This window comes from Arvicola amphibius, chromosome 6 (genome assembly GCF_903992535.2).
Source record: "Arvicola amphibius chromosome 6, mArvAmp1.2, whole genome shotgun sequence".
NCBI lineage: Eukaryota > Metazoa > Chordata > Mammalia > Rodentia > Cricetidae > Arvicola > Arvicola amphibius.
The window spans coordinates 46,557,318-46,578,805 of NC_052052.2; the positions used below are offsets into that span (position 1 = coordinate 46,557,318).

General features: G+C 44.0%; 1 protein-coding gene across 1 annotated transcript in view; it reads left to right on the forward strand.

The window, feature by feature from the left end:
- Nucleotides 1-21,488, forward strand: part of Jak1 (Janus kinase 1) — a 120,095-nt gene that overhangs the window by 86,333 nt on the left and 12,274 nt on the right. Inside the window, exons 6-12 of the mRNA XM_038332442.1 lie at nucleotides 1,901-2,064; nucleotides 3,693-4,032; nucleotides 5,734-5,919; nucleotides 9,476-9,633; nucleotides 11,723-11,846; nucleotides 14,680-14,866; nucleotides 19,739-19,845. Of these exons, the coding sequence (XP_038188370.1) occupies nucleotides 1,901-2,064; nucleotides 3,693-4,032; nucleotides 5,734-5,919; nucleotides 9,476-9,633; nucleotides 11,723-11,846; nucleotides 14,680-14,866; nucleotides 19,739-19,845 (1,266 nt within the window). The remainder of the gene's footprint in view (nucleotides 1-1,900; nucleotides 2,065-3,692; nucleotides 4,033-5,733; nucleotides 5,920-9,475; nucleotides 9,634-11,722; nucleotides 11,847-14,679; nucleotides 14,867-19,738; nucleotides 19,846-21,488) is intronic.

Here is a 21,488-nt window from a genome sequence, read left to right on the forward strand (position 1 = left end):
AGTGGCACTTTATGGCCTGTTCTGTGATATTCTTGCCCAGGTGATTGGGAAAGGCAGGTGACTGGGGAAGGTAGTATATTAGCCAAGGAGCTGGCTCCCAGCTTTGGATTTTCCAGGCCAAGCACTTTTCTTTCCCCTGTTTTCTGTCACTTTGCTCGCCTTAGATCAATTCATTTATGTAACATTATTTACTGGGTATCTGTGTCTTGTTTGCTTCATGTAGTTATATTTGCCAAGACACTGGGTACTTGGATGATGTATACTCAAGCTAGACAAGAAACACTGAACTTGTAAATTATACATAGATACTGCATAAGAAATTGTGGGGGCCAGGCATGGGGTCTGACACCTGTAACTCCAGCACTTTAAAGACTCACATGTGAGTCGGAGGTTAGCCAGAGCTACTCAGTGAGAATCTGCCTTAAAGGAACAGACTTTAGTGATAGACTATGGAGAGGATTGACTGGGAAGAACTCCCGAAGAGAAGAAGAGTGCCCTGCTTCAAAGATGATGTCATCCTTGCTTTAGAATCTCACCTTCAGGAAAATCAGCTTCTCAGCATAGGGTTTGTTGAGTTAGTTGTATAGAATGTTCACAGACAGTCACAGGCTCTCACTTCTCTTCCCAAGATCTCAGGTTCAGATTTTTTCTGCTACTCAAGCATTGTTAGCATAGATCCTTGTTATTTCTCAAAACTTTGTGGTACTGGTCAGTGACCTTTCTTTACCTGAAAGAAAAAAGTCCTGTTGTGAACAGAGGGGGAACTTCAGCACCCCTACCCCCCAAAACAAAATAAAACAAAAACATGAAACATGAAAGTGTCTCCGTAGAAACCTCTCTTCCAGACCCACCTCACCCAGACAGAGTAGCTGGAATGTTCACCTTCCTGGACGTGGGAGTACCTAGTGGAGAGTTGGTACAGCTGTTGCAGTGTTAATGGGAAGGTGCCCTGGAGTCAGGATTAGGCTTTCTCTCAGCTCCCAGTTCCCATGCTACTCTTCTGTTTGAATTTACTTTTTTGTAAGCACCTAATATTAGTGATTCCTCTTTTTCTTTTTCAGAATGGTCCCTCCATGAGGTCAGAAATATAGCTTCTCCACTCCTAAATCTCTAGTGCCTAGGAGAATGTCTTGCTCATGATTCGATTTCTCCCTTATCAGTACTCCAACAGGGCTGTTGTGAGGACTAAGGTGAAGTAAAGTAGTGCCTCACACGTCTAGCAGGGATGTTAGGAGTTAGTAAATGTGAGCCTGTACTGGCTCATCATTGCACTGAACAAGGCTAGTTGTGGGTACTGGTTTTTAGTCTTGTTTTTAAAGTCCCTATTGGTTTGTAGAAGGCTACACTTTCCCCCATCTGTGAGATGGTGTGTTATGTTGACACTTTTCTGTCCTGAAAATGCAAATAACACGTGTGGAGCAAACTGATGGTTTGTGGTAATGATGGACTCTGGAGTATGACTCCTTCCCCTTTCGGCAAGCCCAGCTCCATATACACAGTCCCTATACTAGGCTGGCTAGTACATGTTTATGAAGTTAATGCTGTCAGCCCAGTGTCGTTTGTCTTGGTCTGATTCAGTTCAGACCTAATGCCTATGTCTAGGCGTTGTTTACATAGAAAGCCGCATGATAGGGCTTTGTGAATTCGTGGTCTTCACCAGCACCTTGACAGGCACTCAGCAAATCCTCGCTGAATGAATGAAGGAATGACGTAATCTAGGGAGAACATACTCTTAACTGCTTTGTGCCCCATTTCAGTGGACACAGCCTTGATACCAGAGACACTCTGATTCCTTTCCTTGCTCTGTGACATTTTGGCCATTTTGATCCTCTCAAGGTCAACATGGGTGGGTCCTAAAGCTTAGGTGGTGGCTCATTTTTTTCTCTTCTCTGCCCCTAAGGGACAGTATGATTTGATCAAATGCCTGGCTCCCATTCGGGACCCCAAGACGGAGCAGGATGGACATGACATTGAGAATGAGTGCCTGGGGATGGCTGTCCTGGCCATTTCACACTATGCCATGATGAAGAAAATGCAGTTGCCAGAACTTCCTAAAGACATCAGGTAAGCCTTCCTGCTAGCCAGAGTGGATAGTGGAGTCAGGTTACTGATTTGGCTCATTAGTTTTGAAGCAGGGCCTTGCTTTATCTAGTCCAAGCTGGCTTCAAACTCATGATCTTCCTACCTCAGCCTCCCAAGTACTGATATTACAGGCATGTTCCACATCAGCTAGCCATAATGTTATTTTACATGTGCTCATGAATCTTTCAACATGATTCAAATCTTTGGATATTTGTACAAAGTAGCATACTTAAAATTGTGGCCTAATTTTTTTATGCTAGCCAGTAATCTCAGAAATATGAACTAGAGTGAAGTGTCCAGGCAGATTAGTGACCTGCATGCTCTCCGTGCTTCCTGTCTTTCCCATGGTGGCATTGCTGTCTTTCGGGACTGCTTTCTATAGCCTGTACTCTGTGGCTGAGAACTGGTATCTCTGATGTGAGGGATGGTAAGTTATTAGTTATAGAAAATTGAATTAAGATGTGGTTTGAGATTAATATTCAGTCTATGTAATTTTAGCCTATCTGTGAAATTGAATTGCCATTCCTCTTACCAGTGAGCCATAAAAGACAACTCCAGCCAGACATGGTGGTACATGCCTTTAGTCCCAGCACTTGGGAGGCAAGGACAAAGGCAGGCAGGTCTCTGTGAGTTTGAGGCCAGCCTGGTCTCTATAGCAAGTTCCATGGCAACCAAGGCTACATAGTGAGACACTGTCTCAAATAAAACTAGAACAACAACAAGAAGAAGGACAAACCAAGTTTTAAGAGCTTATTTGCAAGAAGATATAGCTCAGTGCTACAGTCTCTTGCCTAGCAGTGTGAGCCCTTTGTCCCTCCCAAGTACCATAAAAGAAGGGCTAACCTTCAAGTGTACCCTTCCAATATGAAGGGAGGATTCTTTGCAGCTGTATTGTTGATGATAGTGGCATACATCTCATGAGGTTACTTCTATTTCTATCTCTTTTTTCATAATTTATTTTTATTTTATGTACATTGGTATTTTGCCTGCATGTATGTCTGTGTGAGGGTGTTGTGTCCCCTAGCAATGGAGTTACAGAAGTTGTGAGCTGCCATGTGGGTGCTGGGAATTGAACCTGGGTCCTCTGGAAGAGCAGTGTTGACCACTGAGCTATAGACGAAGACTGTTCTTTGATTTCCCGGCCGCCCAGACCCAAAATAATCACACAGAAACTGTATTAATTAAAACACTGTTTTGTCTGTTAGCTTAGGCTTTTTATTAACTAACTCTTAAATCAACCCATTTCTATTATTCTGTGTATCTCCACAAGGCTGTGGCTTACTGGGTAAAGTTCCAGCATCTTTCTCCTTCAGCAGCTATATGGCGTCTCTTTGACTCCACCTACTTTTTCTTTATATCTCTGTTCTGATTCTGTTCTGTTCTGCCCTACCAATGGTAATAAAACATATTTACAGCAGAAGGGAATCCCACATCACTGAGCAGAATTAACCACTGAGCCTTCTCTCTAGCCTGTGTCTATCTCTTTGTAGTTGTTAACATCTGTGGTCCTCTGGGATTAGATCCTGTTTTCTCATTTGCCTATACATACAAGGAAAGTCATAGAGGCATATTTATAATCAACTTGTATATTTTTTTTAATTTTCTCTTAGCTATAAGCGCTATATTCCTGAAACGTTGAATAAATCCATCAGACAGAGGAACCTTCTTACCAGGATGAGAATAAATAATGTTTTTAAGGATTTCCTGAAGGAATTTAACAACAAGACCATCTGTGACAGCAGTGTGTCCACACATGACCTGAAGGTGAAATACCTGGCTACCTTGGAAACTTTGACAAAACATTATGGAGCTGAGATATTTGAGACTTCTATGCTACTGATTTCATCAGAAAATGAATTGAGTCGGTTCCATTCAAATGACAGTGGCAATGTTCTCTATGAAGTCATGGTGACTGGAAATCTTGGAATTCAGTGGCGGCAGAAACCAAATGTAAGTGGCTGTGTGTATCTGATAAAGAAGAAGATCCTGTGTCACTGGAGTGTGCTTTTGAGCCTGTCAGAATCACCTGTCTGCATGACCTCACCCATAGGCTAAATTGAATCAGCGCGGCTGGAGGCCATGTATTACTCATCCCTCACATCATAACTGTGGCATAGTGGAGGAGGCAAGAGCTGAGCCTCGGGCAGGCTTTTGGCTTCACAAAATAGATAATTGCATTTGTGTTATGAAGCTTTATTGAGGTGTTTGTTTTGTTGGACTGGGTATTGATTGACTCAAGGGCCTGGAGAGTGCTACGTACCCCTCCCCCACTTTTACTTATTATCATTACAGTGCTGGAATCAAATCACATGTTTAGGCAAGTGCTCTACTGCTGAACTATATCCAAAGCTGTTTGTCTTTGTCAAATGAGGTAATAACACGAGTTTAAACCTAAGGAGACATGTTCAAATTCCAGCTCCACTCCCTATGGTTATGTGGTCTTAGTGGGGTTATTGTACCCATATAGGTACATAGGACTCATCTGTTAAGTTGTTCCTTAGTACCTAGAGGCAGGTATTATCTCGTGATTCTGTGCAGGCACCTAAATCTGTCGATGCTCATGTCTCATAGATAATGATATAGTATTTTTATGCAACCTATATATTAGCCTTCTGTATACATTTATTATATCTAGATTGCCATATAATACCTAATATTATGTAAATACTATAACTAGTTATATTGTAGTCTTTAGGGAATGGTGGCAAGAAAAGAGTGCATGTGGTTCATACACAACATTACAGGCCTGACATGTTGGTCATTGGCTGTTGAATCTGTGTATACAGAATTGGTGGATGTAGAACCCTTGAAATCAGTGGGCTGACTGCAGTTACTGTTGTTGAGAGAACTAAATGGCATATGGGCATAGAACCTGATTGGAAATAACTGTTGACTGAATTGCTGTGACTATATAGTAATTACTACAAGTAATAATATTAAATGTAAGATTCATTTTTTTTTCTCCCTGACTTATTTTCTTGCTAAAATAACAATACCAAATTACCAAAGGCTTTCTGCATAGTAGTTAAAGTTTAGATAGGCATGTGCCTAATCTCATGAAGATGAAAAGTTAATATTTTATGGCTGGGGGAATGGTGACTCAGAGATGACTTGACTAATTAAGTAAGCGGAACAGACAGGAAGTTAATGTGGAATCTGTTCTGCAGAGCTCATGCTAGTCAACTAGATAAACTCATGCAGCTATGTGTTTCAGTGTATTAGTTGTTGACATACGGACTCATACCATCTCTTGAAAAGCCTCACTATTACAAAGTCAAAACATAGGTAGCAGGAGGAACTTGGGTTTTTCCCATTTGTGTTTGGGAAAATCTGTTCTCTGCCTGTGCTGAAGCACACTCTCAGTCTGGAAGTGAGGAGGTCTGTGGTTGGTACATGCCCATTATGTCCACTGCAGCATCAACATGCATGTTGTAGATTAGGTGATTATTGGAGAATGAAATCCAAGAGTCTCTGGTAGGGCCCCATCATTTGTTTATAAGACAGTGGTTCTCTGAGCTGCTCTGACTTTAGGTATGCTGACTTTCTCTTCCCTGGGCCTTGGCTTTTTAAAAAATTGTTTGAAGCACTGACCTTTTACCAACAGAAAATGAGAAAGCCAACTAAATCCTGCCATGTTTGTTATCTTATCAGGTTGTTCCTGTTGAAAAGGAAAAAAATAAACTGAAGCGGAAAAAACTGGAACACAAACAGAAGAAGGATGAGGAGAAAAATAAACTCCGGGAAGATTGGAACAATTTTTCATATTTCCCTGAAATCACCCACATTGTAATAAAGGAGTCTGTGGTCAGCATTAACAAGCAGGACAACAGAAACATGGTAAGCCTGCTTAGGAGCTGCTCAGTCTAGATGTGATGAGAGAGACACACACTGCTGAGGATGTTCTGTGGCACATGATTTCCAGACACTCATCCCCACTAAAGGTCCCTTTTAAGCCAGAAGTCCCATTGCTGGGGCCTGTCAGTGTCTGCTTCAGAGTTATGCTGGCACATCCCAGTACTGTGCTTAGTTCTTGCAAATGTCCACCTGCTTCAGGGTTTATAAGCACTTAAAGGTATTTCAATGTCAACATTTAGTTATAAAAATAAGTGAACAGTGGACCAGAGAGAAGGCTCAACTGTTAAGAGCAATTGCTATTCTTTCAGAAGACGCTAGTTTGGCCCCCAGCATTAATGTCCTGTGATTTAAAACCAGCTCTAGGAAATCTGATGCCTTTTTCTGGTCTCTGTGGGCACATGAATACTTATGGCACACGCAAACACACACACACACACACACACACACACACACACAAATGTGGATATGAAAGAAAAGGAGTTAAATTAACCCTTTATTTATTGTACCATGTTGGTGTGGCATACAAAGATTCATGGAGGTCTCTCCTAGACAAAAGCCTGCTGTGTGGTGACCCTGTCCCAGGACTGGTACCTGAATTCTTCCCTTAGATTGCTTCTGCCAATCTAATGCCTCCCAGTCTCCACTTCCCAAGAGTCTCTTAAGAGCCTGATCTACTGCACAACCAGACCAACATTCTCAAACCCAGGGAATACCAATTCCCACCTTCTCAGCACACTGGACAAGGAGCACTGGGGGGTAAGGAGAGGGGCTCCACAAGGACCAAGGTCCCTACTTGCCCTGCTCATGCACTAGACCTCACAGGAGAGCTGGATCCAACGCCTGGCCTCTTTCCCTTTATTCTGTTTTCTGGTCTTTCTGCTGTATGGGCCACTCTTGTGTGTTATAGGTCTGTTCCTAAAGTTTATTACTGTAGACTCTGGTTTATCTCCCATCTATCTCATACTGTAAACCATAAATTAATCTCTAGTTTTAAAAGAAAAAGATGGAGGCTGCAAGTCTGCTCCTTTGCTGAGCTGGGTGGATCATCTGAGATGAAGTAGTTGGAAGCCTCAGTTGACACATGATTAAACTTCAGGCAAGTGGCAGGCCACAGAACAGCCCCATCAGGGTGTCAGGCACACCCAGGGACTCTCGGACAGAAGGGAGAATGTCACCTCATTTGAGGACACAGCCTAGACAAGCAGCACAGTTTGGCAGGGAAAGTGATAACTCTGCCAGATAAACATGTTTTTGTTGTGGGATGTCACCCCTGATACCACGAATTGAGGACAGGCTAGTGTGATAGGCTTACTTACAAAGTGAAGGGTGTCAGCACCGGGGAAATAACCTTGTTTTGTTTAAAACAATGTTAGAAAGATAAATGCACCACTCAAAGGTAGAGCATGGTGAGCTTGGGACACACAAAGTCACATTCTCATCTCTAGAAGCTGCCTTTCTGACAGACTTCTGGAAAGCAGTTTGACAACAGATGCAAAAACCTTGAAAATAGCCAGTGGGTCCCTGTTTAGAAACCCAAGGAACGTGTTTTCAGAAACCATGTGAGATGCAGACAGTGGCTTGTAAGTAAGTGTTCAGTTCAGCAGTATTTTCAGTGTCAAATGCTGCTGACACCCTAGGTGTGCAGAAAGAAGGCTGGGAAAATGGTGAGTTCACACAAGTAGTAGAATATTACATAACCAAACTGTTAAAAGAAGAAACAAGCTCTGTAAATGGAATAAAAACAGATTGTCAATATTGACCTATAAGCTAGTACTGATGTACTTTCCAAGTTTTTGGTGGTTAGCATGCATGTGCACATGCCCTTAGACCAAATGTTCCATCTTCACAGCCATTTGTTTGTACTGAGATTGTGAGTGGCTCTCATTTTCTTAGTCCCTGTTTTCAGACATTAAAACAAATAACTTTATCAGGTTAAAAAATGTAGCTAAAGTGAATGAATGGTGAGATGGCCCAGCAGGTGTAGACACTTAGCCACCAAGCCTGAGATGAGCTGAGTTCAGTCCTCAGGAGCCACATATGGGTAGACGGAGTGAACCGACTCCAGAAAGTTGTCCTCTGACCACCACATGTGCACTGTGGCATGCATGTGTTCCTGCACACACGCATAAATCTAATAAAAATTTAAAAAGAAAAGGGAGAAATAGAATGTTGAGAGATGTTGGTGGAAAGTGGGAAAAGGAGGGAGAAGCATATTACTGATCCCTCAGCGTGGGTTGTAGGTTGTGGTGAGGAGCTTGTGTTGAGTCTTTAGAAAAATGATTCTCAACTTGTAGGTCTTGACCCCTTTGGAGGTTGAAGAACCCTTTCACAGGGGTTACCTAAAACCATCTGCATATCAGATGTTATGATTCATAAAAGTAGCAAAATTATAGTTAGAAAATAGTAATGAAAATAATTTTATGGTTGGGAGTCACCACAGCATGAGGTATTAAGGGGTCTCAGCATTAGGAGGGTTGAGAAGCATTGCTTTAGAAGAACTGTAAGATGTAGCGTATCAGCTCAGCTTCAGTTTCAAAGGGGGGACTGGAGACTACAGTAGGGAGCCATAGGGACTTGTACTTCATATTGAGAACGTGGCAGGATTTGTCTGAGGCTGCCTGGCTGTAGGCCACACTTTCTGCTAGTGTTGTTAGGGCTTCTAAGGAGTTACCGTCCCCCAGGGAATCTGAGGGGGTGGGAGTGGTTAATGACAGCAGGCCAGTGGTCTGCTTGTTCACTGTGGGCACCCTTGTAACAACAAAGGAAGAAAAGCAGTAAGTGGGGTTTACATTTTATGAGCAGCTCCATCCTATCTGAGCTGCCAGTCACATCTGGCTCCCAGTTAGTGCTCCCATATTGAAGGCAGAATTCACACTAGGCACTCAGGCTACTTTTCTGCAAAGGGAGCTATAACAAGGAAAAACACTAGAAATACCTGTCTCTTGTACGTTGGTTTTCCTTCACCAACACCAGCACCAAGATTGTGCCAGGTGTTTCCTCTGCTAAGGCCCTGACAAGTGCCAGCTGTTTTAATTACCATGTCAACTCTGTGGTGGTAGTCATCCCTATTTTACAGAGGCACAGAGAGATTAAGTAATCTGTTAAGGACACACCGATCCTTCTTTAAACACTAGTTGACCATTTTGACCCATAAAATCAGTGAGTTGACTATGTTTGAGCCCAGTGGCAGGTGGAGATGCTCTAAAGCTGAAAAGGTATGCTGCAGAGCTTGTGATTCACTGGTGTGCCCTCCTCCCACCTGAGAACATTCTTGCTCTCTGTATCTCCACTCTTTGAGCAGGCAGTACTTGGCTGCTGGTCTTTCCCGAGAGCAGAACACCAACAGGTTGCCAAGTCTTGCTTTGATTATCAGTTCTCTGCATCTCCCACACCTCTCATGCTCAGGTTTCTGCTGTCAGGAAGTGAAGGCCTTTGTATGCCAGGTGGGCCCTGCTTTAAAATTGGTTTTTCAAAGGTGTCTGTAGGTGCAAGGCACATCAGAATAGTGATGTAACTGTGCTATGTCTTCTCTCTCCAGGAACTGAAGCTCTCTTCTCACGAGGAGGCCTTGTCCTTTGTGTCCCTGATAGATGGCTACTTTCGGCTTACAGCAGATGCCCACCATTTTCTCTGCACTGATGTGGCGCCCCCACTGATCGTCCACAATATACAGAATGGCTGTCATGGACCAATCTGGTTAGTTCCAGAATGCTCTTAATGACCTTTGGTGTGAAAAGAGCCTAGGTTTTAGAGGTAGAACGTCCAGTCCCCATAGCTCTACAGGTGCCTGTTGTTGAGACTGGGGCAGTTGGCCAGTGGCTAGTGCTTGGAGGCACCTTCTTTGCTCACTGATCGTCTATAAGCCCTTCCTGTCATTTTCTGCCATGGCCCAGCTACTCCCTTAATTTGGTATCTGCTTTTCATAGTTCAACCTCGTCACTTCTCCATAGCCAACTTCTCTCTTATCCTGTCCAATACTGACCACTTCAAAGAAGACAGGATGCAGATCTTTAATTCTTAGGAATTGTCTTCATCTGTATTTCATTGCTTTCCCCTTCTTCTTCTCATCTTGATTACCCGAGAGACGGGTTGTTTGGTGGTGTGGTCACTGAAAGAGCTCATGGCCTTGGGAGATAGGCACATGCACTGCAGAGCAAGGAGCTGGCCACCCTGAAACCATCTTTCTCTGGTGCTCCAGTTTCAGTTGAGCCTCCAGACGTTGGCACTGGCTTTTCTCCATGTGTAGAATACCCTTCCTCTAGGGCAGTGGTTTTAACCTTCCTAATGCTACAACCCTTTAAATACAGTTCCTCATGTTATGGTGACCCCTAGCCATGAAATTATTTTGTTGATACTTCATAACTAATTTTGCTACTGTTATAAATCAAAATGTAAGTATCTGATATGTGAACTCCCAAATGAGTCAGGATCCACAGGATCCACAGAACCACTGCTCTAGGGTCTGCACAGCCCTTCCGCCCTTCCTCCAGGTGTTGGCTCCTGCCTTGTCTGAGAAGTCTTCTCTAATCACTTATATAAAGTGACAACATTCTGAACCCTCCTTGTGCCTTGTCCCTGAATACTGTGTTCTGCTTTGCTTTCCTTCAGTGGTATTCATTACCTCCTTACCACCAATGTTTAGTTTATGCCCATATTTCCTCTTTGACTTGCCTTTCTTCCCAGAGAATGAGCCTCCTAAAGGCAGAACCGTCTCTGCATTGCTTACTGCTATTTCGGCATGTACAGCAAGGACATTGAGTGGACGTGAAGGAATAAATGTTGCATGTTTGTGGGAGGCTGAAATCTACTACTTGGGAGTAGGTAGCATTCATATTAGATTAAGCATTGAAGAGTGAATGATAGCTTCCCAGGAGACAGGGTATGTGTTCCAGGTGAGGGATCAACATGAGCAAGGGTACGACCTTATAGCACAGTTGGAAAGTTCTTGAAGTCTCTGCTTTTCTTCGTCTTTATTTTTGTATGTGTAGGAGTGGGGTTGATTTCTAAGATAGGGTTTCTCTATGTAGCCTTGGCTGTCCTAGAACTCACTGTAAACCAGGCTGGCCTTGAACTCAGAGATCTACCTGCCTCTGCCTCCCAAGTGCTGGGATCAAAGTCTCTGCTTTTCTAAAGCACACTGACCACACCAGTCCTCTTTCACCAACACTTGTCAGCATGCTTAACAAGCACTGGTAACCATTTAGCCAGTGTTCTGTGACCTCTGCACATCATGACTGCATTGGGGAATGCAAAGGAGTATAAGACCTGTTCTCCTCTAATGCTCTTTTGCTCATCACTGAGGTATTTATTCAGCTTGTTACTGATTAAGCACTTACTGTGAGCCAGGCTTGTTGGGGTCACTGAGGACACAGCTGTAAACAAAGTGGACCTCAATGGGGCTCCTTTTTCAGTTAGAATGAGAGGTTGGAGAGGCCCAGCGTGGGACTGCTGGTGCTGTATCCTTGGCAACCCTTACTCATCAGTATTACGAGATGCTCTTCTGGTAAAGCATGGAGACAGTGTCTTTGTAGAACTTGGGGATAATCAAGCAGGTCTCTATGTCTTGGGGTGCAGTAGGTGAGTTCTTTTCTAGGTATTGGATACTCAGGGTGTCTCAAGTTCCTCCATATTGTCACATGCTTCACGCCATGTCAAAGAGGACTTTAGGGTCCTGGCAGGTAACAGTATGGGACTGGAAGTTTGCGGTAGTGCATGAAGTAGATGTTGCTGGGATTTGAAGTGCTGTGGTGTGAGCCTTTGTCCCTTGCCTACTTTCTCTCTCCAGCACAGAATATGCCATCAATAAGCTGCGGCAAGAAGGGAGTGAGGAGGGGATGTACGTGCTGAGGTGGAGCTGCACTGACTTCGACAACATCCTCATGACTGTCACCTGCTTTGAAAAATCTGAGGTTAGTCAGGACACAGGAGTGTGCCAAGAGATGCAGCCACAAGGTATCTGTCCATTGCTACCCAGCCCAGGAGCTATGGCAGAGAAGAACACCTGGGTCTATGAGCAAGTCCCTGGTAATCTGGAAAGAATATCCTGTCTGATAGGACACTCAGTAGCCAAGACCTCACATCCTTCCTTATGGCCAGTCTCCCTCCTTCCCTCCTTCTTGTCTCTCCTCTTTTCTTTTTCCCTCCTTCCTTCTCTCTCTCCTGCTTTCCACCCTCTTTTCCTTCTCTTCTGTCGTCTCTTGGCAGAAGGGCTATAGCTTTGGAAGGTGGAACATGACCAGATAATTGCCTCCCATCAGGCACAGGTGAATTTTAGCATAATTATCTAGAGTGGCTTACTTTATACCCAGTGGCAGGATCATCAGACATACAACTGTGTTTGCCTGTGGCATTCTCTGGTATATGTAGACTAGTGTCAGAAAGCCACCTTATCAACGTGGCCTCTTTTCCCCAGAAGTAGCTTTGGGCGTTTTAACATAAATTGCTGTCCCAAGGTGTCTGCTACATAAACATCCAAGAATGAAGTGAGAGAAATGAAGATGATGTATGGTTTTAAGATTGCTGCCTCATGATCCCTCAAGTGTCTTTGCTAGTCATGCAGCTTTTTAAAGTGCTAAGTGGAGTATGTTAGAGAATAATGAGGGTGATTAGTTAAGAGTATTTTTGGGGGGTTGAGTTTTTTTATTGTTTGTTTATTTGGTTTTTTTTTTTTTTTGTTTTGTTTTTTTTTGTTTTTTTTTTTCGAGACAGGGTTTCTCTGTGGCTTTGGAGCCTATCCTGGAACTAGCTCTTGTAGACCAGGCTGGTCTCGAACTCACAGAGATCCGCCTGCCTCTGCCTCCCCAGTGCTGGGATTAAAGGCGTGCGCCACCACCGCCCGGCTTTATTTGGTTTTTTGATACAAGAGTACCTTTATGTAGTTCTCACTGTCCAGGAACTTGCCGTGTAGACCAGGTTGGCCTTGAACTTGTGGAGATTGGTGACCTCTGCCTCCTGAGTGCCGGAATTAAACGTATGTGTACCACCATGCCTGATGAAGGTAGTGAGTTTTACAGTGTTAGTCTGCATTAAGTCTACCAGGAATAGTGAGGCTCACCTAGACTGGAAAAACAAGTGGGTAGAGCCTACTATATGGAGGCCAGGCATTAGCATATGGCAGAAATCAGACACAGGAAAGAAGTACCAGAGAACCCTAGTATTGGGTTCTGTGAAGAGTGGAAGGAGGAAGTCACATAAGGAGCCCAGTGCTGCCAGGCGTTCTGAATAAAGCTGCAGGAGTATTCCTGAACATCTGGGCCTTAGGGCTGAGTGGGGCTCAGAACTTGTCAGAACTTGTTACCTTCACAGGATGCCTGTTTCATTTCTCTTCAATCTTTGGAGGAAGTTTAATAGAATGGATGTCTATGTAAGATAACCCCACCTCCTGAGGTAGAGTCAGCCTAATTCAGTGTCTGAGTAACACAGCCGTGGTCAAGTTACCGTAGGAAAAGAAACAGTCACAAAGAGGATTGTCTGTTTCATCCAACATTTTACATACATGCAGTTGGTTAAAGCTTACAGAGGCCATATGATAGAGGTGGTGCTATCCCATTGGATAGATTTTTATGGATGAAGTAACCTTGCTGACATTGGTATTTTAAATATCCTTTCCCACTTTATACCATAAGGAGATCTTTCTGACCTAAATTCTTAATGTTTTTCTTTGTATAAGAAGATCCCATGGAAGAAAGCTGCTCAGACTCTTTTTGTGGGATTGTGAACTGGATGGACAGCCAGACACCAGCTTTGGGCTGGCTCATGGTGTGCCGGGTGATTTCAGCAACCAGAATTCTTACTCCATACACAGTATAGGATAATCTTTAGGATGTTCTAAGGCTTTTATCTTCTTCTAAAGTTAGCATATATGATACATAATAATGAGTTTATCATATTTTCATGTATGCATATATTTGATCATATTTACCCTTTATAACAACCCTTTCTTTCTCTCTTGCCCCTTCCAACTCTGACCAATCTCCTTCCTCTTCTCAGAAAGTCCTTCTTCCATTGTCTTGTCTTTATTTGGATGACCAACCAAGCTTAATTAGGATTGCTTATTGGATCATAGACACTAGTAGCTATACTATGAAGCTATACCACATAGCTGTACTGTACTAGTGTCTATACCATGGAATACAATGCTCCTTCCTTCCCCAGCAGCTGTTAACTGCGTTCGTATGCTCAGAAGGATGGAGTTTCCTAATCCTTCCTCCATGATAAGATGTTAACCAGCTAGCCTTGTCCTGATAATCACAGCTACTCAGAGTTTACGTGCGGTGGTCGTGTCGTGCCAGGAAAAAGGTGTTCTGTAATGCTGCCTCCCTCCCTCCTCCTCTTATATTTTTTGGCCCCATCTTCCATCATGTTCTGTAAGCCTGAGAGGACATGGCACAGATAGCCATTTAGGGATCAGCTTTCAACAACATATTCTAAAATGTGTCAAGTTTTCTTAAAATATGCAATAGTCCTATGACATTTTCATGGCCTTAATCTTATAGGCCATTTCTGTAAGATGTAACAACGCTTCTGCAGCTGTAAGATCTCTATATGCTAATATGGTAACTCCCTTTACCAGTGCCTTTTCCTAGCACTGTTCATTATTGACTTACTGCTTGGTGGGTTTGTTGGTGGAGTTTATTTGGGAATATTTTTAGATGTACAGTTTCTACACCCTCTTACTCAGTGCTCCCTAACATTCACAATGCCTGACTCCATTCTAAACAGGGTTGTTTTTCTGAATGGCAGGTGTTGGGTGGCCAGAAGCAGTTCAAGAACTTTCAGATTGAGGTACAGAAGGGCCGCTACAGCCTGCATGGTTCTGTCGACCACTTCCCCAGCCTGAGAGACCTCATGAACCACCTCAAGAAGCAGATCCTGCGCACAGACAACATAAGCTTTGTATTAAAGCGCTGCTGTCAGCCTAAGCCCCGAGGTTTGTCTCTGCCAGAGCCAGGTTGTGCTGCTCAGAGATGCCCTTGCCACTTTGTGATGCTTTACCATGTGGAACAAAGGATGCTGTCTAAGTTAAAGTAACTGTAGTTCCATGTGTTTTTCTTTGAGTTCTGTTGCAGGTCTGTCCCCATGTCAAGTCTCATCCCTCTAGTTCTCAACCTGTGCAGGGTTGAGATGTGACCCTTTAGGGGGTTGAATGGACCCTTTCACAGAGGTTGAATATCAGTTATCCTGCATATCAGATATTTATATTACAATTCATAACAGTAGCAAAATTACAGTTATGAAGTAGCAATAATTTTATAGTTGGAGGTCCCTACAGCATGATGAACTGTGCTAAAGGGTCACAGCCTTAGGAAGGTTGAGAACTACTGCTCTAGTGCCAGTGTTGTTTGTAGAATAGACACGCACCTCTTCTCACCACCCTAGTGAGAGTGCAGGAAAGACAGTGTTTGGGATTAATTAGCAGGGATTTCTTTGTTCTTTGAGTGAACTGTCTTCAGTTTATGTATCAGACAAATGTTCCTGGCATGTCTGTGGGCCAAAGAACTGTTAGATGGGAAGACCCAGGCCCTGTTCTCTGAGGTTGTGTAGTCTCGTGCAGAAAATGTTACAGATCACTGAGACTACTTCAGTATTTGATGGGTGATAGATATAACCTTGGGTGAAAAGAAATAGTTAAGATCTCTGAATCATGAGGCATGGCAGTAGGAGACAGATCTTGAGCTAAGTGTTGGGTGATGAGAGGGAGGAGTTAGGCAAAGTCATGCCCAGTGCTGCTACGAGTACACATGAAACAGTGTGGCAGGCCAGGGCAGGTGCTGCAGAAAGCTTCTAGAGGGCCATTATGAAGCAGAGACGGAAAGGAGAAGAAATGGGACTAAGGAGAGAAGATTTGGGTTATAGGACGCCTTGGCTGCGATACCAAGGAGCTGAGACCTCCTGCAAGCAGAGAGCTAGATAGAATGATCAGGAAGTAAAACCCAGGCTAGTGACTAGGGTGTCACCTGCTTTTGGCTACACACTGAAGTTAGAATGACTAATACCCTTGAGGTATATGTCTTGCCTCAGTATGTGAGTGTGAAAGTGTGCTTTGGGGGATACTTGGCAAAGGGCTCATCTTACAGAATGAGATGAGTTATAGTAAATTGGGAGTCAGAGCTAACCTGAATTCTAGATCCCCATATATTAGGGGTTTTGTTTCTTTACCCCAAGATGCTACTTTGCCTTTGCCAGATCTGTCCTCGGAAGTCTCAGGCCTTGACTAAAGAGAATGAGGCTCAACTCTTGACACTAGCCTTGGAGCAGGCTCTTGTTCTTCAAGGGAATTACCTTTGAGTCACCTGGAAAGATAGAAAGGGCCCGGGTTCTCTTTCCAGAATTGCTAGAGATTGGACTCAGCCTCATGCATACAAGTCATGTGCCTGTCCTTCCCCTGAACTATACTTCCAGCCCAGGGCTTTGAGTTTCCAATGTGTGAAATATGTTTTAGCCTCAGCAAAAGGCGAGTTCCTGAATTTGGTGAAAGAGGAAGGACTTGTGTTCTTGTTTATCAGATAGGGTTACCTGCCAGCCTCAGAGAGTAACTGCAGCCTTTGTTTTTATGCTAGATGATGTGCCACAAAGGGCAAAAACACATCTGCCTCTTGCCCATGAGACCTCAGAGCTCCATAGGGCCTTGAAGCCCAGCGGTCCTATTTGCTCACATGACCTCTCTTCTGGATGTTAAAACAGATCTTATTTCCCTAGGGATCATGGTCCATGGGAGAACACAGAATCCACAGGAATGGAGAAGACTGGATACTGAAATGTGCTTTTCTTGTCAGGTCCCTCCCTGTACAGAGTTCTGATGTCGCTATCACCCCCTACCAGCACAGATCTAGAAGCCAGTAGCTGTGGAGGGAGGAATGTAGGAACAGAGCTGAACAGCTCTTGTGTGGCTTCTCCTGCCACTCTGCAGACGCTGAGCACAGGGTGTCTCCTGACTCTTCTCACTTGGTTATGAGCTTTCAAGACAAGCTTTGGATTTCGCTCGCTGCTCTGGGACTCGTGGGAAGCATGGGGTGCACACTGAATTGTATGCAGTACTGTCCATAAGGTGATAATGTTGGGATAGCTTCCACTCTAGCATAGCTACTATGTTCCAGGTAGTTTAGTGACTATTTCATTGTTTTTTTTTCCCCACATAGGAAGTTGGTATTTAGTGATTTGCTCAAGACTCCACAGCTAATGGCATCAGTAGTAGTTAGAGTAGTGGCAGTGGATAATAATAATGGCTACGAACACTTAGTAAGTGTTTGATCTGCCAGTTAAAAGGCTTTATATTATTTTTGCCATTTAATTGTCAGAATAATTCAGGATGCCATTGTCCCTATTGCATTTGACCAACACCCTACATGGAGAAAGAGTACAGATTTGAACACACGTGGTCTCACCCCAATCCTCTTCCATCTACATACACTTTGCAGAGGGGCAGGTACCATGGTGAGCCAAGTCTGTGGAGGAGGGAAGGCTGAGGGAACGCAAGGTGGAGCTTCCTCATGTTGGTTCTCAGAGTCTGCTTTCTTGCCTCTGCCACCTGCAAATTAAAGAAGTGCTGAAATCAGGAGCCTGTGACACAAGAGTGTCCTTTCGGGTTGCTCAGTTTCTCTGTTCTCCTAACTGTAGGATTCACAGAGTCAGACACCTTGATCTGGGTTTCATATTGCTCACACTGGAACATACAACTCTTCATGTAATAAAGCCAGGGGAAAGACAGGAGGCCAGCCAGAAGCATATGATAGACAGGTAAACCCTTGGATAGGCCTAGTGCGCAGCTCCACACTCCATGGAACCTGTCAGTGCTCAGTACAGGCATGCATGCTCCTTATTTCCACTCAATTGCTCCTTGTGGAGGACAGCTCTTCAGACCCACAAGGCTGGAGCACTGGTGAAAGACAAGGATAGTGGCTGATCATGAGGATAGTTTCGAGTGGTGGAGCCTTCTAGGCATGGTCTCATCTGTCTCACTTAGCAACCTGAGTAGGGCACAGTTTTCTCATACAAAACATACTCATGGTGGTTAAATGTGCCCCCTCCCCCACATCAACCCTAGTGCAGGTGCCTTGAGGCACACACCCAGATAATCAAGCCATGAGCTGCTCTAGATTCACGCTTCTCTCTAACTTCCAGATGGTGTGCCGCCAGCCTGTGTCATTACATCTGACACCACCTTTTCTTTCTAGGACAGCTCCTGTTTAATCTGCATTTTCCCAGGGAATAGGCTAGAGTCAAGATAACAGTGGAAGGAATAGCTCAAAAGAAAAGGAGCACCCAGAAGATGCCTGAAGCCAGTTTCTGGTACTTAGATCGCACCTCTGGGTCCTGAGCATTCTGTAAATCTTTCCTCTCCGACTTGGAAAGCCCTGTGGTTAGGTTGCTGATTGTCTTTGAGCCTTTGTTCTGAACTGGAGTTCAGATAAGGATACTGACAATTCCTACCTCTTGGGCTTGTCCTGAGGACACAGAAGTTAACCGTTTTAATCATGCTTGTAGAACTGTACCTGTACCCGGCATAGCATAAACAGAGTGTGAATGTAAACAGAAAAAAAAGCAGGGAGCCCTACTCTGAGGGAGAAGATTTGAGGAACCTGATTGTGGTGAAGTAACCAATGTGGTAACTAGTGCTTACTAGTTTATTGCCACTATGGACTGTGCCTTGTAGTTTTTACAGATCTTTTGGGAACTTCCTTATCAGAAACTAAGAATCAGGACTCCCATGGGAGAATATTTCTCCCTGAACTCATTACTATCTTCCAGTGCAAGAAAGTGAAACAGAGAGACCATCCGCGAGTTGTCACTTCCCCAATGGTTCTGGTCCAGCTGAAGGAAATATGTGATGTGTTCAGGGACTATGACAGGTCTGCCTGGTTCCCAGAGGATTCTGCACTATGTCTGAATTTGGAAGGTTATGTTGCATCATTATTACCTTGCAGCTTGCCAGAGGATAAATTCCCTGTTGCCCATGTAACCCTGACTTGACAGACCTGGTCATGTGTTGCATTTGCTGTTTAACTTCGTGGGGCTTGGGGAATGGTTCACTCCTAACCCACATGCTTAGAGGTTGTAGCTTCATCCAGCAAGATTTCTAGGACGCTCATCCTAGATTGCCTTTCTCCCTCTATCTGCATAAAGCTGTGTTTCCCCTTTCCAGAGGGTTCCCTAGACTCAGACCGTCAGCCTCTCTTCACCGCTCCTCATTCAGTGAATCCTCAGTGCTTCCTACATTTAACAAATTCTTTTCTGGAGCTGGCAAATAGAGTGCTTGCCTAGCATGTACAAGGCCCTGGTTTTGATTCCCAGCACCACAAAGTAAACATAAAACCAAGTAACTTGTTGAGCATTCCTTATGTTTCAGGCTATAGAAATAGAGCAGAATATGAGGCAGACATGGTCCCAGCTTCTTGAAATTTAGTTCTGAGATTCTCCAACTCACTAGTTGAGTCTAACTTTGAATTTCTGATTCTTTTGTTACTGTCTCTCAAGTGCTGGGACTACAGGCATGTGCTGCCACACCTAGCCAGTTTTAGATTTAAATGTTCATTTCCTAAGAGAAACTTTGTTACCAAAACAGATCCTGCTGTGTGACCCTTGGATAAATCATAGCTCTCTTTGTGATTGCTAATTCATGCTGACTCTGTCATTAGCCTTTAAGTTCCTAGAGGTATGAAATAAGCTTTTACCTAATACTAATGTATTCAATGACAGAACTAGCAAACACTTGTTCGGTAAGCCCCATGGCTCAGTATACATTGGATGGCCAGGATCTAGGACCTGCAGAATGGTGCTCAGAATTCTCTGATCTCTTCCACAGAAATCTCCAATCTGCTTATAGCCACTAAGAAAGCGCAGGAGTGGCAGCCCGTCTACCCCATGAGCCAGCTGAGTTTTGATCGGATCCTTAAGAAAGATATTATACAAGTAAGTCTCCACTGCGGGCCTTTGTCTAGCATTGATCTCAACTCCCCATTGGGAACCCTAGAGATATGAGAGGGTAATAAAGTCTGCTTTGGGGAAATTCTAGTGGGAATAGAACTAGGAGGTTCACTTAATAGGTAAGGCTACTCAGCCACACCCTCCATTTTACCCAGTCTTCCTATTGGCCAGCCCCTGAAATACTAGTCCTTGATGGATGTGTATGAATAGGCTATGGGGCTACTTGGGGTAGAGGTATGGGAGCACAGACATGGGAATTGAGATTGGTCTCTGTGGTAAGAGTCTGGGATGATGATCCCCACCCATAGAGGGCTCTGTATTAGTACCTCTGGGGTCAGGCCTGCTTTTTTCAGAGGGGACTTCCAAAAGGAATAGAAGAGAACAAAGACTACAGGGCAGGGCAGGACAAGAACTAACTTCAGAAAAGAATCCTCCTGGTGAGTCAGACCATTGCCCCAGCCTTTGCTGGTATAGCCTTTGCAACCTACAATCCCCAGGCTTAGCCATCAGAGAGGTAAGTACTTGCACTGGCCAGTGTAGTTGCCACCCTCAGTGGCATGTGTGGCTATGCAAGATCTGGTCTTGGAAGGGCTGACATGCTTTCCTGAGGAAGGACACCAAAGCAGAGTCCCAGAAGGTGAGTTGCCAAGTCTCTGCCCAGACAGGGAACTGCATGGGAGGAAGCTGGAGTGGACACTGGCCTGTGTGGGTTCTGTTAACTAGCCCCTGGAATTAAGTCATCCTCCTGGGGAAGAGTAATTGTCCTGAAAGCATATGCCTTTTATGGACTGTTCTGGGAACTCAGCTTTCCATAATGTTGATGGATCACTTCATGATAGCTGTAGCTCTAATGAATAGTTGGAGGACCTTGCCAGAATGCAGCAGACAGGGAAGATAAATGGCTATTCTGCCGTGACTGATGACAGATGGTGGTATTTGTGTAAATTAATATATCTGATTAGCAGTGGTGTGTCTTTCTGTAGGAAACAAGACTGGCTCCCTAGGTATCCACAAAAATTCACTTTCTGTATTTGCAAAAGCTTATGTAAGAGCTCTCAGAATCATGGAATAATATACGCCAATATACAAGTTTTGTGGGGCCAGTGTTAACTGCTCAGTGTGTTTTATGAATCATGTTTTGATTTCCAAGTATGAAGATTTAAAAATTAGAATTACTGAAAATCAATCGGGAAGGGTCCTTAGAAACAGATGGATCATTCTGTACATGGTGGTCTTATGTGGTAGTATGGTCTCCTTCCTTCCCATGGGAAAAAAACAGCTCAGTCCTCAGCTTAGACGGATACTGATGTGATTTGTACTTCTTGAGCTTCTCATGCATTGTGGGTGTTGTAAAGTAGTGGCCATGGAGGTCCAGTGTGAAAAGAGCGTGTACTGAAAGCCTCAGAAACAGAACCATGGGCTCATCAGTGGCGTTTCTGCACACTGTGTGTCAGTCTATACCAGAAGCCTTTATACCTAGGCTCCTTGCTCGATTCTGACTACATTATGCTGCAGGTGCTGGTACCATTATCACCCCAGTTATAGAGTCTGAGGTTAAGCACCATGAAGGAATGCATCTTAATTAAATGACCAGTAAGCATTAGACTGAGGAGTTAAAGGTCCCTCTA